This window comes from Microtus oregoni, unplaced genomic scaffold (assembly GCF_018167655.1).
Source record: "Microtus oregoni isolate MIOR12 unplaced genomic scaffold, Mior012 000023F_ref0000262, whole genome shotgun sequence".
Lineage (NCBI taxonomy): Eukaryota > Metazoa > Chordata > Mammalia > Rodentia > Cricetidae > Microtus > Microtus oregoni.
Window position 1 is genome coordinate 19606144 of NW_024543082.1, and position 15127 is coordinate 19621270.

Here is a 15127-nt window from a genome sequence, read left to right on the forward strand (position 1 = left end):
TAAGATTCCTATCTGGCTAGAAGCTTTCTGATAAAACATACCATTGTCCCATTAGGAGTCTATTAAAAACTTCTGGACAGAATTATGCTCTGAAAGAAAAGCTGTCTCTCCTACAGACTTTATTATAAAGCCTGCCTGAAACACAGCTCAGCACAGTGCTCTCTCTGACACTGTCCTCTACTTTGAATTAAATAAAATCAACTATTTTCTATACAACAACAACAACAACAAAATGCGGGGGTCAGAGAATGGATAGAAAATAGCACAAAAAGAACCAGAGAAACAAGGATCACAACAGAGATGACAAAAGAGCCAGAGGAGGCTGCTTCGGGCTCTGCCCCACCCTGGCCTGGCTGCTAGGCCTTTCCCAAGCCCTGTGCGTCTGATATTTTTTCATTGGCTTCCCTTTTCTCTAAGGTAACATGACTGTTTGGCTTAGCTTCTGTGCTCTGAGCCAAAGGTGCTATCATGGGAAAAGTCTATGGATCATTCTGGCCTTCAGAGCATCTTAAGGGGTGCGTCACAGTGTTCCCAAACACCAATATATCTAACTACCTGCTGTAACCACCCATGAGGGTTTACACCATCACAAGAGGGCTGACTTAGGAAAGCAACTATTTAACTGAATGTAAGGAAGAATCCGAATGTTGGCCTCCCAGACATGGCTTCAAAAACCATTCTTGCCCATTACAAGCAGCATAGCAGAACACATCCAACTTTAGTAAAACGTTATGCCTTTTAAGGTGGTGTTATGATTTCAGCCACCATATGGCTGACACTTTCGGGTTCCAGGGCCATGCATGTGCATACAAGCCCTCAGGCTTGACTCACATGTGGCATGGTTGCATCATCTACGTTTGACACAGCTGCATGAGCCCTTGTGCGCATGCGTGAGCTCCATCATCTCAATATGATATAACCACGCTATCCCCCTGTGCACATGTGCTAGGCAGCCCTTAAAAGCTGGTTGCACCATCTTCAGCCCTCTCTCTCTGCACACTGACCTTCACCAGGCCTACACACACATCCAATAAACTCCTAAGTGGGTTTGTTGGGTGTTCCATGTTTCCTTCTCACTCGCACCAGGTAATTTCAGGTGGTCTACTAGGTTCTTTTCAGAACCATAGTAAGTGGCCACTCCACAGTCTTCTACCCTGCAATGTGTCTCCTTTCAGCTTCTCTCCAATACTGTGGGAAAAATCCAAACCCACAGCAAGAAAGCTACAACTAAAAATCAAACATTGTTAAATGATCTGGAAGTTCAATATATACTTTATATTAATGTAAACAATTATGAAATGAATATTTTGGTTCTCTAAGTCAATACATTGCTAAAACTTAGCCCAGATTGACCCTCTGATTTTGTTTATAGGTCACACTGGGCAGAACTCCTTCATGAGTCAGAGCCTTGTGATAGTCTCCTAACTGCAAGACCCAAGTGGACAAAGGAGATTGAACACTATTAGTTTAATGACTTAGGCAAACATGAAACACAAAGAAGTAATCAAAATTGAAGTTATGTATTTCTACAAGATGAAATTAACCAACCACAGAGGAGGAAGAAGTTCGGATACAATGATCTCATTTGCAATGATATTCTCTGGGGATCCTTGAAGGCTGGTCTATTCTGATTTGAGGGTTGGGGGAGCTTTTCATGTCCTCAAGTGCATGTTACTACAACACAAACACCTAAGCACAGGAGACAGCAAGACTCCACACAACTCTACCTTGTTCACTATTCCCTCCATTAAGCAGGAGTTCATCATTTTGCCGCTTCAATTCTGTTATATACTTAAAGGCTTGGTCCAGGATCATGTTCTTGCTCTGCAAAAGAAAATTAACCATTTAAACATTTCATCAAGAGGTAAAATCTTTGGATTTAAAGGTTTAAAAAAGATTTAAATAAAGAACACCTTGAGAAGTATAGGTATTAGCTCTTCTTTGAAATTCTGGTAGAATTCTGCACTGAAATCATCTGACCCTGAACACTCCTCCATTGCTGGTGGGAATGCAAACTTGTACAACCACTCTGGAAATCAGTATGGTAGTTTCTCAGAAAACTGGAATCAACCTACCTCAGGACCCAGCAATACACTCTTGGACATATACCCAAAAGATTCTCAATCATACTACAAGGACATTTGTTCATCTATGTTCATAGCAGCTTTATTTGTCATAGCCAGAACCTAGAAACAACCTAGATGCCTCTCAAGCGAAGAACAGATAAGGAAAATGAGGCACATTTACACATTAGAGTACTACTCTGCAATAAAAAACAATGACATCTTAAAATTTCCGTGCAAATGGATGAAAATGGGAAAAAAAAAACATCCTGAATGAGGTAACACAGACCCAGAAAGATGAACATGGCATGTACTCACTCATAAGTGGATATTAGCAGTAAAGCAAAGGATATTGAGCCTAACACGATCCTAGAGAAGCTAAGTAACAAGGTGAACCCTAAGAAAAACCTGGAAAGCGGAAATAGTCAAGATTGCCTGACAAAATTGGATGTATGGGGGTGAGAGTAGAAGAGAGGGCAGAAGGGGAAGAGGAGGGGAGAAGAGGAGGTGGGAGAAGAACTTGAGGGAATGGAATAGTCGAGATGGAAGAAGGACAAAGAAGAGAGCAAGGAAAGAGATATTTTGATTGAGATAGCCACTATGGAGCTAGCAAGAAACCTGGCACTAGAGAAATTCCCAGGAATACACAGGATTACCTCAGTTAAGACCCTAAGCAATAGAGGAGAGGGTGCGTGAACTGGCCTTGCCCTGTAGTCAAATTGATGAATATCTTAAATATTACCACAGATCCTTCATCCGACAACTGATGGAAACAGAGGCAGAGACCTGCAGTGGAGCATTGGGCTGAGCTCGCAAAGTCCAGTTGAAGAATGGGAGGAGTGAGAATATGAGCAAAGTGGTCAAGACCATGGGTAAACCCACTGAAACAATTTACATGAGCCAACTCCAGCCAGACAGGGAAGGAAACAGCATAGATCCAAACTAGTCCCTCTGAATGTGGGTGACAGTTGTATGGCTGGAGCAGACTGTGGGGCCACTGGCAGTGGCACCAGGATTTATCACTACTGCTTGTACTGGCTTTTTGGGAACCTATTCTCTTTGGATGGATACCTTGCTCAGCTTAGATATAGTAGGGAGGGCCTTGGACCTTCCTCAAAGCAATGTGCCTTACCCTCTTTAAGGAGTGGATGGGGAGTGGAGTGGGGAGGTAGGAGGGAGAAGTGGGAGGAGGGGAGGAAGTTGGTATGTAAAATGAAAAAAATTAAATTAAAAAAAAAATTAAATTAAAAGAAAAAAGATTTAAAAAGTGGAAGACCTGTATCCCAGGAGAACAGAACAGGAAGTGTACTCAGACCTTCACATGGGTATGCACAAGCACACACAAATACACCCACATACACATGTATGCCTGCAAACACAATACAAATAAAGTCAAAATGCTTGGTTCCTAAAGAATGATACCTAAAGTTGTCCTTTGGCCTCCACACGCATGCAGGCATGCACGCACACACAAAATTAGGTGTAAAGATTTTGTAGGATACACAGGAAGCAATATAGAGGAAAATCAAAGAGACTAAGGAAGGATCTTGGTGATGGTAGTATGTGGAAGGTTTGTATGTAGCACTTCTAATCTGTAATGTGATGGTTTTAGAGCTGAACTCTGAAAGGGCTCTACCTTCATGAACGGGATTAGCACCCTTACAAGCAGAGAGAGATGGTGAGAGGGCTCAGCAGCTAAGGAACACTGACTGCTCTTGCAGATGACTAGACAGGCTGGAAAGACGGCTCGGCAGTTACGGTCACTCATTGTGCTAGCAGAAGATTTGGGTTTTGTTGGAGGAGGTCGCTTGCTCTTTTACCCTGCAAACATGTGTTTCACAGCACGGTTTGTTTCCCAGAACCCACACAGGGGCTGACAATTGTCTCTAACTTCGGTTCCATTGGCTTCAATAGTCTTTCTGGGTTCTTAAGTGTCCTACACATACACATAAATAATGATTAACTATTTTTTAAAAAATCAGTTTTTTAAAGTGTGGCAATCTTTCTTTTTTACCATGTGCATACATAATTAGGACTAGATTTTTTTTTATTTTTAAAGTTTTTTTTTTTATTAATTTTGTTTCTGTGTTTATGTGGGTTTATGCACATGAATGCCCAAGGAGGACAGAGTTGTTGGATCCTGCTGGTCTGGAGTTGCAGGCATTTGTGAGATGCCTGACAGGGGTGCTGGAAATCAAACTGAGGTCCCATGCAAGAGTAGGTCCTACTTTTACCTGCTGAGCCATCTCTACAACCCAAGGACTGGAATCTTCATTTTGGACTCCTCAGCCTCTATAACAGTGAGGTTGAGTGTTTTTGTAAAGTCACTGGATCAAACAGGAGCCTGTACTAAGACACTCTGTTTTTTGAAATGGAAGCTTTGGGAAGGCCTTTCTGGAAAGGACAAAGCATATGCTGAGGCTCTCTGGAGGAAGAAGAACCAAGTCATGGGTGTTGGGGATCTCCAGCTCAGGGCCCCATTCCAAACCCTGCTCTCAGCACACAAGCAGCAGCTCCCTGGAGCTGCCCTCTCCAGACCCCTCCCAAAGAAAGCCCACCAAGGGTCAGTTCCTCCCCTGGGGCTGCCCAAGACCACGCATACAGGGTATTTAAGACCTGGTTGCCAGACCTACAGAGATTTTCTCTCCCACCTTTCTGAGAGTCACCCGGGAGTTGCTTTGCTCTGTTCATTAAACCTGGACTTATTAATTTGGCTTGATTGGCTTATTGCATGGGTGGAGGATACCTAATAATCAGGGATCCATACTTATTAATGGGGTCAAAAAGCAAAGGCACTTAGGCAGGGTTGACCTTGATTTATTTGTATTTTAATAAATAAAGTTTGCCTGAAGGTCAAAATTCAAAGCTAAGCCACTAGAGGCCAGGGAGTGGTGGCACACACCTTTAATTCCAGGGAGACAGAGGTGGCCGGATCTCTGTGCGGTCAAGGCTACCCTGAGCTACACAAAAATCAATCCAGAAACAGATCCAGGTGGTAGTGGCTCACACCTTTAATTCCAGTGTTTGAGAATCACACACCTTTAATCCCAGCAGTAGGGAGGTGGAGACAGGAGCCATATGGCTGGAATATAAAGGAATATAAAGGGGAAGAGACAGGAACACACTGAGTGTGGAGTCTGAGGTTTGGTGGAGACACAGTGCAGTCTAGGCAGTCTGAGGATCACCCCTTTGTTCTGAACATTGGTAGGTGTAAAAGGTCTCTCTAGTGGTGTACAGCACTGCTTCTCTGATTCAGCTTTAGCCCCTGTATCTGTCTCTGGGTGTTTATTTTTCATGCTAGACTTATGTGTGAAGACAGGAAGAATTGATGAGGCATACTGTAAAGACTGAAGAAAGGGCCACAGAAAGTCTTCAAGACTGTGTCAAAGGTCAGATTTCAGATTATTCTCTACAGCCTCAAGTGTCCTAAAGAACGGGTTGAGAAAGGGATATTGCTTGACTGAGTCTTGGTGCCATGCTCTTACTATATCCCATTTCTACACTTTTTTAAAGGCTATTTTTTTTTTTTTTCGAGACAGGGTTTCTCTGTGGTTTTGGAGCCTGTCCTGGAACTAGCTCTTGTAGACCAGGCTGGTCTCGAACTCACAGAGATCCGCCTGCCTCTGCCTCCCGAGTGCTGGGATTAAAGGCGTGTGCCACCACCGCCCGGCTAAAGGCTAAATTTTTACATTAAAGTATGTTTTTATTCTTAAATATTTTGATGATTTATTTTATATTTCCAATTATGTGTATATGTGTGTGCTTATGTAGGAGAAAACGCTGTGTGCAGGTGCCTACAGAGTTCAGAAGAGGATACCGGATCCCTTGGAGATGGAGTCACAGGTGGTTGTGAGCTACTTGACATGAGTGCTGGAGTCTTCCCATCAGTGCCACAGTACTAATAAACTTAAGACTGAAAACATAATATGGGGGTTGGAAGATGGTTCAGCCACTAAAGCACTTGCCATGCAGGCATGACCACCTGAGTTCTGATCACCAGCATGGGGCACGGTAGATCCTGTCTGAAATCTTAGCACTGGGAGACAGAGACAGACAGATCTCTGGAAATCATTGGTTAGTCAGTTTAGCTGAGTCATTGAACTCTGGGTTCAGCGTGAGAGCAAATCTCAAAAAAGTAAGGTGGAAAGCAATTTAGGACATTGACCTATGGCTTCTACATGCAAGTGCATGTACACACACACACACAAACACAAACACAGACACACACATCACATAAAAATACACATACAGAGAACAAAAACATATGCATATGGCAAAAATGTAAAAAAATATCTCTATGCCCTTGCTCTCCAGATCCTATCCCAGAAACAATCATTATGAAGTATGCATATCCTTCCAGAAATAATCTATGCCATTATGTTCTTTGAGAGCCCAGACAGGGCTGCTGGGGAGGCGGCTCAGTGGATAGCAGAGCTCTCTGTACAAGCATGAGGACCTGCGTTTGGATCCCCAGCATCCATGTGTGTGTGCCTGCAACCCTATTGCTGAGGGTGGGGAGCAGAGACTAAAAAGATTGCTGGGGTTTGCTGGTTGCCAGCCTTGACAAAAACAAAACAAACAAAATCTGAATAACAACAAAACAAACAAACAAGCTCCTGTGAGACAGGAGAGAGGTCTCAGTGAGAGATCCTATCTCAAAGGAATAAGGTGGAGCACAAAGGAGGACACACCTGCGTATGTGTACACATCTCCACCTCCACTATCTTCACACACACAGGAGGATGCCATGAACATTGTGCTATACATTTTACTAAAGATATATCTTATAGGCATTTCCACATCACATTTGGGGACTAGCTGACTCTTTCTAACGACTGTATTCCTTTTATTTGCCAGTTTATAACTAAGAAACATTTAAGCTCTTCACTGGCTACTTCTGGTTTCTTTCTTTTGACTAAGTATGTGGTCTTGAGTTACTAACTTCTACTCCAGTCACAGTATTGATATTTCCCATCCTTTATTGTTCTCTCAGGTATCCATCACTGTGATTTAGAGGCTTGATTGAATAAGCTTCAGTTCTGGGTTCCTCCAATTGATTCACTACAGAGACCCAATATGCACACCTAGGAAACTCTCAGAAAAAGAAAACCAGGCTACTTTTTAAAAAGATAAATCAAAACAAAACAAAACTCAACCAAACAAGAACAACAACAAACCCCCCACATATTTATTAAAGTTTAATCCACCCAGCAGGGATAAAAAGAAACTGAAGTGTTATGGAAGGCAGTATGGAGGAACAAGCTTTTCCAGCCTTAAATTCCCACAATGTCATCATGGAAAAGCATCCACCATCATCCTACTGGAGGAGGGTGAGGTACAAGGCTCTGTTGAGGGGCTCCAAGAGAGGCTTACTGAGCAGGGTCCCGCACCTCCCCACACCCACATCCTGAATCAGTGGATAACTTCTCTTCCTGCTCTGATCACACATGTATGTTTATTTTCTGTGAAATTTGAACTAGAAAATTTCAACCTCAGGGACAGTTGAAACACAACTAGCCAAGATAAAGATCCTAAGTCAACATGGGGCAAAGCAAAATACTGTGTATAGCTCTAGATTCTCTAGCCCTGTCTGGACATCTCCTAGAAGGCCAGTCTCCTAATGTTAGGACAAATCTCTAACACCCCCAGGCTGAGACTTAGAATGGTTGAATTTTAGTCCATTTGAGTGGGTGTGACCTGGTGTTGTGTCCGTCCCTCAAGTCAGACAGGCCTCCACGACTTCAACAGGGAAAGAAAGAGATGTCCTTGTGCAATCCTTTGTAAGCCAGCTCGAGGCTCATTTTCTATGCCAGAGACAGGACAACCAGGCACCAAGGCAAGCTCCCTGATTGCAGGCTGGGTCCAGCGCCTGGAGACAAATCACCACCTTATCCTATCCTGTGACTGGAGGGGTCTAGCTCAGGGTTGCACCCAGAAAGTCAGACTAGATCCATAATGAAAGAATTACGAGTGGGCACAGGTTTGGGTGCTGATCACTGAATAAGCACCACACCCGAATAGACCTATATACCAGCCTCGTCCATGAGGGCAAACTTTTCTCTTGCAATAAAAAAAAGGGGGAGCATGATGTTGGAAGGAGGTGGGAAAGGGAGTGGAACTGGGAGGAATTGGGAAGGAGTTGAGGGTAAATATGATCAAAATAGATTGTACGATGAATGAAATTCTCAAAGAATTAATAAAAATGCCACATCTTTAAAAGATGGAGAATGATAAAGGAAGACATCCCATGTCCTCCTCTGGCCATCACATCGGGTGTGGTCAACACACATACAATCTCAAAAGTTTAAAAGTATACAGAAACTAAGAAATGAAAAACTAAGTATCAAAGGGAAAAGTTGAGAAGAGCTGTCTCTGAAAGCTGTGTTAAGTCTAGGAAGCAGGAAGAACAATGACACTGATTTTTAAATACTATTTACTATATACACATATTTATTTACATAGATCATTTAATTAAAATTAGTTTAAAAACTACTACAAGTTCTCAGATTCCAACTGCAAAGGAATACTATATAGTCATGAAGGAGAGATGATCATATGAGAAAGTTATCTACAACTAAAAGCACAGATGACTCTGAGTGGAAATGATCAAGTCAGGTTCCAAAGCAGAACTGACACTCACTGACAAAGCAATCAGACAGATTGCAGACAGATGTGCAATATTTTATTAGTGATCATAACTTGAAAGTGGTATGTCAATTTTTGTTTAGTTTTTCATGATTACATATTACCTGAATTAATTTGTTTTGTATTCAATGAGTTTTATCTTCATTATTTTAAGAAATAAAAATTACCTTCATTAGAGAAAGGTATCATGCATTAAGTTGAGATTTACAATTAATAATTGGATTTAATAAGTCATGAAGAGACTAGATGTGAAGGAACCTGAGGCAAGAGAATATTGAGTTCTGGGCTAGATAGCAATAACCGGGCTCAAAAAAAAGGGGATGGGACATGTGTGGAGAGCATGAGGAATAAATAAAAAATTCCTAAAAGACTCTAGGTAATAATTTTAAAAGCATAAAGAACATTGATGATCAGAAAGCAATGATAGAAAACACAGTAGATCATATCAATCTAATCATTGGCTACCTTAGACTACCTGGAAAATGAACAACTGTCTAGCAACCACATGGTATATCTGACCATGTAGAAAACTGTACTAGGAGATTACTAGAAACACAAACAAAAAACATAAAAGTATACAGATAAATGAAATGAATGAAAAATAAAGTTATCAACTTAAAACCTCCCCTGGTCCTTGATAAATGACAGAGAACAACAATAATCATTCTAGAAACTAAAATAATTGAGAGCACTTTCTACTAACAAGTAGAGAAAAGAAATACAGTGGATATCCACCTGTTTGGGGGAAGGGGAGGGGACTACCTATTTCAGAGGATGAGGACACCTACCTGTTTCAGAGCAGGGGAACACGGGATCAGTTCTCCTATTCTGTTTATCCCAGCATTGATTTTCTTCTTTCTGTGCCTCTCCACTAGAAAGAGGAAAAACACATTATCAACCCTTATACTACTTGGTCAAAGTATCTAATTTCTCAGGGCAAAGGGACTGTCAGGAAAGAATTATACAGAAGAGGCTGGGGGTCTGCAGCTCAGTGGACATGGAAAGAGAATTGAGCTCTGGGCCAAAAAATCATTATTTACCCAAACAAGAAAGGTTGTACATAAGCTTTCTAAGAATAAAATATTTTAAATCAAAATGATAAACATTGTAAAGAAAACCATAAATAATAACAACATTAAATTATAAAAAGGAATTATTATTATTAGGTCATCTTTCCATTATAATTAAAATAACTAGTAGAGATTCACTGATAAATTTATTTTTCAAATTCACTTTTATCTTGTTTCATGTATAATTTATTTATTATAGAGCGCGATTAATAAAAACTCATAGAGAGAAACTGGGGTTCAACCTGAAGATCCAAAAAGCAAAACAGCCAGCTACTGGCTCTTACTTCAACCTCAGTCTGAAATGATGATGCTGCCTCCAAAAATCTCAGAATGAGACTGTGTCTGAGAGCTGTCTCCTCCCGTTTTATAAGCCTCTCTAGGGCTGGGAGTAAAGGTGTGCAACACTGGGATTAAAGGCATGTACCGCCTGGTTTCTATGGAAAACTAGTGTGGCTACTGGGATTAAGTGTGTATGTTACCACTCCCTGGTCTGTAAGGCTGACCACCAGGGCTGTTTTACTCTCTGATCTTCACGCAAGCTTTATTTATTAAAATACAAATGAAATGCCACTACACGTGCACATGTACAGCACATACATGAGGGTCAGATGATGACTTGCAGGAGCCAGTTCTCTTTCCATCGTGTCTGCTCCAGTTATCAAACTCAGGTTACCCTGCTCAGTGGCAAGCCACGTCACCTGCTGAGCTATATCACAACCAAATTGAAAGAAACCACTAAGAAGTTACCAAAAAGCTGTCTTTTTTGGGCAAATGAGACCTTTCTTTAAATTTTAAGATCCTAGGATGACTAGGCCCTTTTGGAATAGAAGCAGCTGTTGGCTGTGTCTTAAAATAGATAAGAAAAGGTATTGACAAGGAAGTGGGAGGTCCTTGGACTCCCCACAGGGCAGGGAACCCTGACTGCTCTTGGGGCGGATGAGAGAGGGGGAGTTGATTGGGGGAGGGGGAGGGAAATGGGAGGCTGTGGCGGGGAGGAGACAGAAATCTTTAATAAATAAATAAATAATAATAATAAAAAAAGAAAAGGTAGTGACTTGGTTTTCTATAGTTTCTGGGATGCCCACTCTAGCCAGGTACAATCTTTTTCATCTAAGAAACAGAGTACAAGCTAGCTATAACATCAACTTAACACAGCCTAAGATCACCTTTTATTTTTTTTTAAGATCACTTTTTAAAAAATATAATTTTAATGAAGAATTATCTAGACCAGGTTGTCTTGTGGTCTTCTCTGTGAGGGGCTGTTTTACCTGCAAATTGATGTAGTAAAACCTAGTTCATTGTGGGGGACTCCATCCCCAGAATGGTATAAGAAAGGAGAAAGGTAGTTAAAAGCAATCAAGAATGTATTGCTTCTTTGCTCTTGATTGAATGTATGTGACTAGCTGCTTCAGTTTCCCCTGGTGACTGACAGTAACTTAGAACTTTAAGTCCCCTATGCTGTTTTTGGTCAGGATATTTCATCGTGGCAACAGAAATGAAACTAGGACAACAGGGCAGGGCTACTGAAAACTTGTCAATTAACTACCAAAATGTTCCAGACTGACATATTAAACTCTAAATAAGAGTACACAAGAATTCATACAAATAATTTCTATAAGATGCTGAAAGTAAAAACATGCCTAAGAGCTGGAGAGATGGCTCAGCACTTGGGAGCATGTATTGCTCTTCCAGAGGACCAGATCCAGTTTCTAGCACCCACATTAGATGGTTCACAATCACCTGTAACTCTAGCTCCTAGGGGATCCAAACCTCTGTGGGCGCACACGCACACCTCTTGGCTATCTCTTAAATTCTTCCTTTTTAATAACTGAGGGGTAGGCTCTTAAGTGTGGTTTACATTATTCATTTCCTAACAATAGTACTCATTGTTATATAAGGGTGGATTTCAAAGGTGATAAATTCATCCCACCAGTGTTCAACGCAGCTTTCTGGATAAACTCTCCCCAGGAATTTTTTATGTATAGCTATAGTTACAGATACAGATTAGCAGAAAGCAATTTTTATATTCTTTTTCTGAGTGCAGAATGCAGTCCCTGATTAAAAATAAAATGTTACAGAGTGTGTCAAAGTGAAAATGAACACACAATGAACATTTTACACTTCCCTGAGGATAGCCTGTACTTCTAACACTTGAGGTAGGAGCACATTAATTTTATACATTTGTTTTTATAATAGAAATCTATATAACTTAGGGTTGTCCACATATAGCTGGTATAGCAGCACAAGCTGTAATGAGGAGACAGAGGCAGGTGGGTCTCTGTGGGTTCGAAGTCAGCCTGATCTACAGAGCCACTCTTTTCTCACAAGGAAGACTGCCACATGCAAAGAGCCCATGGCTCACCTCTTTCTTCCCAAGGGAGCTGCCCCTCTATAACCTTTTCCCAATGTCCTGAGTGAAAGTCTTCCAACATTGGCCCCCAAATAGTCTAATATCATAACCAATCCAAAGCAGGCTGCAAATGAGGTGTTACAGTCAGCTCTGTGAGGCTCTGAGAAGATTTTGTCAATAAAGACAATAAAGGTGCCCTTTCTAAAATATAACAAATAATTTTATGTTCACAACATAACAATGTATAATCAACCAGGCATAATTAATCCCAGCAGAGTTCCGGTTGCAGTACACACCTGCATTGTGTGTCTCCCGGTTCTTCTTTCTGAAACACAAGCACACAGACAGGAACATGAAGACAATAAAGAAGAATATTTTCCTAACCATAAAAATAAATATTATGAAACTGTCTTTGTTGCAGCAATAAAGAACACCCGAAGAAAGGAAAATTAGTTCATATTACAGCATAAGAACCACAATGCAGATACTTTCAAATAAATCCAATGGATAACATTTCTGGAAGAAAGAGCGATTCTCTACTGATACCGGAAATCACATGCTAGAACAGAATCGATCACTGAAAGCCTTCACTTTTGAAATTGTTCCTTAACTGTGGCTGCGCCCGGAAGTGGCTGGGACTGCAGGCAGGGGTGAGTAGGAGACGGAACAACAGTGCAGTGTAGCTTTGTGAGTCCCAGCAAGGGAGACGTGGTGGCAGCAGCACCTTCGGTGTCCCCTGCATCCGGTCATCTTTCTCATCTGGGTATTCACATTTTCTAACTCTTACCTTTCCTTAAAAACTTCTACTAAAGACACTGACTTCCCCATTTTGCATAATTACTCAACACATTAGCTTTCACTGATAGCTTTTCGGTAAGGGAAGAGAATACAGTAGTTTCAACCTTACTGAAAAACAGTGGCCTAAAATGCTAGAAACTCAGGACAGGAGCTATAAGAAAATGAAAGTAATGCTATGTATATTGTTATTAATAGATTATAATGTTAACAAACTAAATACAATCTAGATGTTTCAGGATACCAGTAAAAATGTCCTTAGGAAGCAAACATGTAACAAAAATTTGGTATAATTTTAAAAATTATATATATTTTTTACAACTCAACCCATAGTTTTCCTTTCCTCCTCTCCTCCCAGTGCCTCCCCCCATCTACCTCCCCTCTGCTCACCCCAGCAACTCCTGCGTCCACCCATGGCTATCAACCAAACATGGCACATGATGTTGCAGTAAGATTAGGCACATCCCCTCATATCAAAGCTGGGCAAGGCAACCCAGTATGAGGAGTAGGGTTCCAAAAGCTGGCAGAGTCAGAGACAGCTCCCACTCCCACCATTAGGAGTCCCACAGGAAGACCAAGCCACACAACTGTCACACACATGCAGAGGGTCTAGGTCAGTCTGATGCAGCCTGCCTGGCTGTCAGTTCAGTCTCTGTGAGCCCCTATGGTTACTGTTCGACTACTGGTGACCATCCTTACTTGTCAGACTGCTGAGAAAACAAGGACAGCTAAATTTTTAGCCATGCATCTCCTTTATTAAATCTATTTTGAAGATTAATCATTTTTTAGGCATCTAAATACAGGTTCACTAAGGGTTGTTTAGCAAACTAGCAGCTAATTCTGTTTCTCCCCTGCCTACATGGTATAGTTTGGGGCTGTGGATACACACCTGTGCTGTTTTTTCGTTGGTGTCTCATGCTCTGTCATTTCTGGCATGGTGGCAGTAATAGGAACCTACAAAGAGATAAAGAGACAGAGACACCAAGGCAGTTAGTCATTCTAGAGTTTGGAGAAACCAAATGGCGATTTTGATTTTAATACCAAAAAGCTAAACAAGCAAACAAACAAACAAAACACTTGACCAGGTGTCATAGATTAAAAGGGTTTAAGAAAATAGGATACATGCTTGACATCCCAGTACTAGGAAGGATGAGGCAGGAGGATCATGAGTTTAGGGCCAGCCTGAGCTGCATGGCAAGTGTCAGACTGTTGGAGACTGTGGACCCTCAGACCCTGAATTTTCTATGACCCCTTGCCTGCCAGAGTAAACAGCTTGTTTTCCTGTTCTTGCAGCTGCTCTGAGCATGAGACCCTCATGAGTTCCTGATGGCAGGGGAGTGGTTTCTGGTGGTCTTGCAGCTGAAAAATCCTGAGAGCTAGGGCATGGCCAAGGAGAGCCCTATATAAGCTGCCCTGGAACACAATAAAGGGGGAATTCTTGTTTCAAGAGTGACCCGTGTCTCTCTCTCTCTCTCTCTGTGCGTGTGTGTGTTTCAATCTCCAGTCCCTTGCCCGACTCACGAGTCATCCCGTAGGACACGTAGTAACACGGAGGCCACTACATCAGACTAGCCCTGGCTTCACAGTAAGATCTCCCTGGTAAAGCTGGTAAAGTGCTTGGCCAGCATGAACTGTAAGAACACACTGCCAGATCACTCTCCAGAAACAACAGAGGACAAACACTACTAGAAGCAGCAGGTGCGAACCATAATGAGGCTTTTTAGCTTCCAAGTGCCAGCAGTCTAATGTTATCAACGGAGACTTCACTACAATGTGGGCGTGAAAGCGCTACCGATATTTAAAATATGAAGGCCTCACTATACAGTCGAGGGATGATCTCAAAACTTATAATCTTCCTGTCTCAGCTTCCTGATTGTTGGGTAGTTACACCACTACCCGGGTAAAAACAAAGTCATGCAGGGAAATGCACACATGAATGGAAAGAGACTGGAGGTGGAAATATTAACACAGGACATGCAGGTATGCAACGTCAGCAATACTACTGTGATTTCTTTCAGTCGTCTCTGGTTTTTCCAGAGTTTGAGTATGTAAATATTAATGCTTAACTCTCAGGAACTGGCAGCCAACCTTCCAGAAGAGGCTGTCAAACTAGGGGGCCTGCTAGACTACAGGGGAGGGGGTACGAATACGACTCCCCCTTTTTCTTCTGGGAAGAGAAAGAAAGTACTAAGTACAGAGGTGAA

At 41.8% G+C, this 15127-nt stretch overlaps 1 protein-coding gene across 2 annotated transcripts in view; it reads right to left on the reverse strand.

Annotated features, from left to right (window-relative positions):
- Window positions 1–15127, reverse strand: part of Usf3 (upstream transcription factor family member 3) — a 44218-nt gene that overhangs the window by 9031 nt on the left and 20060 nt on the right. For both annotated transcript variants that reach the window (XM_041673052.1, XM_041673053.1), the window contains exons 3-6: window positions 13813–13877; window positions 12425–12453; window positions 9497–9579; window positions 1728–1824 (exon numbers count right to left, since the gene is read on the reverse strand). In XM_041673052.1, the coding sequence (XP_041528986.1) occupies window positions 1728–1824; window positions 9497–9579; window positions 12425–12453; window positions 13813–13859 (256 nt within the window). In that variant the 5' untranslated portion in view covers window positions 13860–13877. The remainder of the gene's footprint in view (window positions 1–1727; window positions 1825–9496; window positions 9580–12424; window positions 12454–13812; window positions 13878–15127) is intronic.